The sequence below is a fragment of the Plasmodium reichenowi genome, chromosome 6 (genome assembly GCF_001601855.1).
Source record: "Plasmodium reichenowi strain SY57 chromosome 6, whole genome shotgun sequence".
Classification (NCBI taxonomy): Eukaryota; Apicomplexa; class Aconoidasida; order Haemosporida; family Plasmodiidae; genus Plasmodium; species Plasmodium reichenowi.
In genome coordinates this window covers 331,636-333,930 of record NC_033651.1, presented here as the reverse complement: position 1 = coordinate 333,930, position 2,295 = coordinate 331,636, and the positions used below count along the sequence as shown (strand labels likewise).

Below are 2,295 nucleotides of genomic sequence, written 5' to 3'. Positions count from 1 at the left end.
TTTATTTGAAAATTTTCAAAATTTTTTTTTTTTTTTTTTTTTTTTTAATCTTTCATATACATAAAGAGATATATTATATAATTTGTATATATCTTTCAAATATGTTTTATTCCTTAATGTGAATAATTTAAACAATATGTAAAACATATATATATATATATATATATGTATGTATGTATGTATGTATGTGTGTATAATAAATTTGCCTATTTGTATCCCAATAATTGCATATGAGTAAAAATGTTACACATATCTTGAAAGGAGGATATAGATGAATTATCGTAGACACTATTAGTTTCTTCTTTTGATATGGTATATGCAACAGTTTTTATGAGTTGATCCACATAATATATATGTAATTTTCTATTGACCATACTATTTTTTAGAATATTATTTCTACATATTCCTAACAAATACCATGATGTTTTGTAAATTTGTGTGTGCAAAATAATATAATCTTGTAATATGGATTTTGAGTAGTTTAACATTAATTGTTCGTCAATAATGTATTTATGGAAAGAAAGAAAGTATAAATTATCCTTATTTTTTTTTTTATAATTATATATGTACATATGATCTACTTTTTGAATTGATTCATAAAAAATATTAGTGTTAGAATAATCACCATTTTCAAATGCTATAATATAAATTCGTGAAAATATTTTATCTACATCAGCATCACTTGGTATGTATATATTTGTACCTTCCTTTACATTTGTCATTCCTTTGATATCTGTTAATACTAAAATACTATATTCACTATTCATGTAATTTAGTTCTTTATGTTTTACTTGTTCAGCAAATGAAATAGTTTTTTCTAATGCTCCTAATAAATTTTGTATATCTGATGACTTTTGAACAATATCAATACGTACATTGGCTACGTCGATATATTTGTAAAATTCTATTAACAAATCTTTATTATAATATGATACCACATAATATTTGTTATAAGAAAAGAAAACATTTTTTTTTAAGAATTGCATAAATTGATTTTTTCCATCTGTTTTTAATGAATATAAAAAATTGTAATCAATAAGAACAATTGTAATTATTGATATGATATTTTTTTCAAAAATTTTTTGTGATATAGATTCATAATCAATTGGATATTTTTGTTTATAAGTTTTTTGAAATGTAAATTTTTCACTATTATCTAAAGGATCAGTTTTGGCATAGAAATTTTCATTATTTTGAAAACTGACTAAAAAAGGTTCATAAATTTTTTGACAGTTTACAACTTTAAATAAAATAAATAAATGAGATTCATATTTTTTTTTATATTTTTTTAATTTCCATATTAATTGATTTATACATGGTTTATTAGAATTTGTCAGTAATATATTCTCTATATTGATGTTCATTTTTTTTATAACATGTCTTGGATTATTTTTGGTGTCTAATTCAATTTGTAGGTTGAAATTTTCATTGGTCTTTTGAATTATCAAAGGAAAGAAAACAGTAAAATGTTTATCTGTTGATTTGTAGGAGTTAATTTGATATATAATTTCTTGTTCTTTTATTTTTGAGCATTCGTGATAAACAAGATTGTAACAAGAAGTATAAATAAAAGCATCACATGATTCACTTAACTGAACATTATTATTTTCTTGAATTGATGACAAAGACAATTTTATATCTAATTCTTTTTCATCATATACAAATATATTTAAATAAAACATATATTTGTTATCATCAATTTTTTTTCTGTAATATAAATCACTTATATATATTTTTTTATTTTCTATAGGATAAATAAATAAAGAATATACAAATATATTTAAATAAAACATATATTTGTTATCATCAATTTTTTTTCTGTAATATAAATCACTTATATATATTTTTTTATTTTCTATAGGATAAATAAATAAAGACTGTGCTTCTTTTACATATACATTTTGATCATTTAAGCATTTTATTATAACATACCAATATTCATTATTTCGATATTTTTTTACATCTATTGCAAACTCTATAATGTCATTATTTTTAATTACACTTTTTTCAATATCTATTCTATGCTCGTCATCAATTATTGGTTTGAAGCTAGAATTAGGTAACAATAATTTGTGATTATATATATTTAATCTATATTCGGTCTTAGTAAGAACGGATGAAAATCTATGTATGGATTTCATTTCTATGAGACAGTTCTTGAAAATATGTCCTTCCAAAAAGAGCAACTTGAATTGTACAATGAGTGGGTTTTCTATTAATTCGTAATTATTAATTGGCTATCCAAAAAAAAAAAAAATATATATCTATATATATATATATATCTATATATATATA

The 2,295-nt window shown here is 20.4% G+C and overlaps 1 protein-coding gene across 1 annotated transcript in view; it reads right to left on the bottom strand.

Annotated features, from left to right (window-relative positions):
- Nucleotides 1-206: 206 nt before the first annotated feature.
- PRSY57_0608200 (hypothetical protein) overlaps nt 207-2,295 on the bottom strand; it is a gene marked incomplete at both ends in the record, with an annotated part of 4,097 nt that continues 2,008 nt past the window's right edge. Inside the window, one exon of the mRNA XM_020114599.1 lies at nt 207-2,237. Within this exon, the coding sequence (XP_019970670.1) occupies nt 207-2,237 (2,031 nt within the window).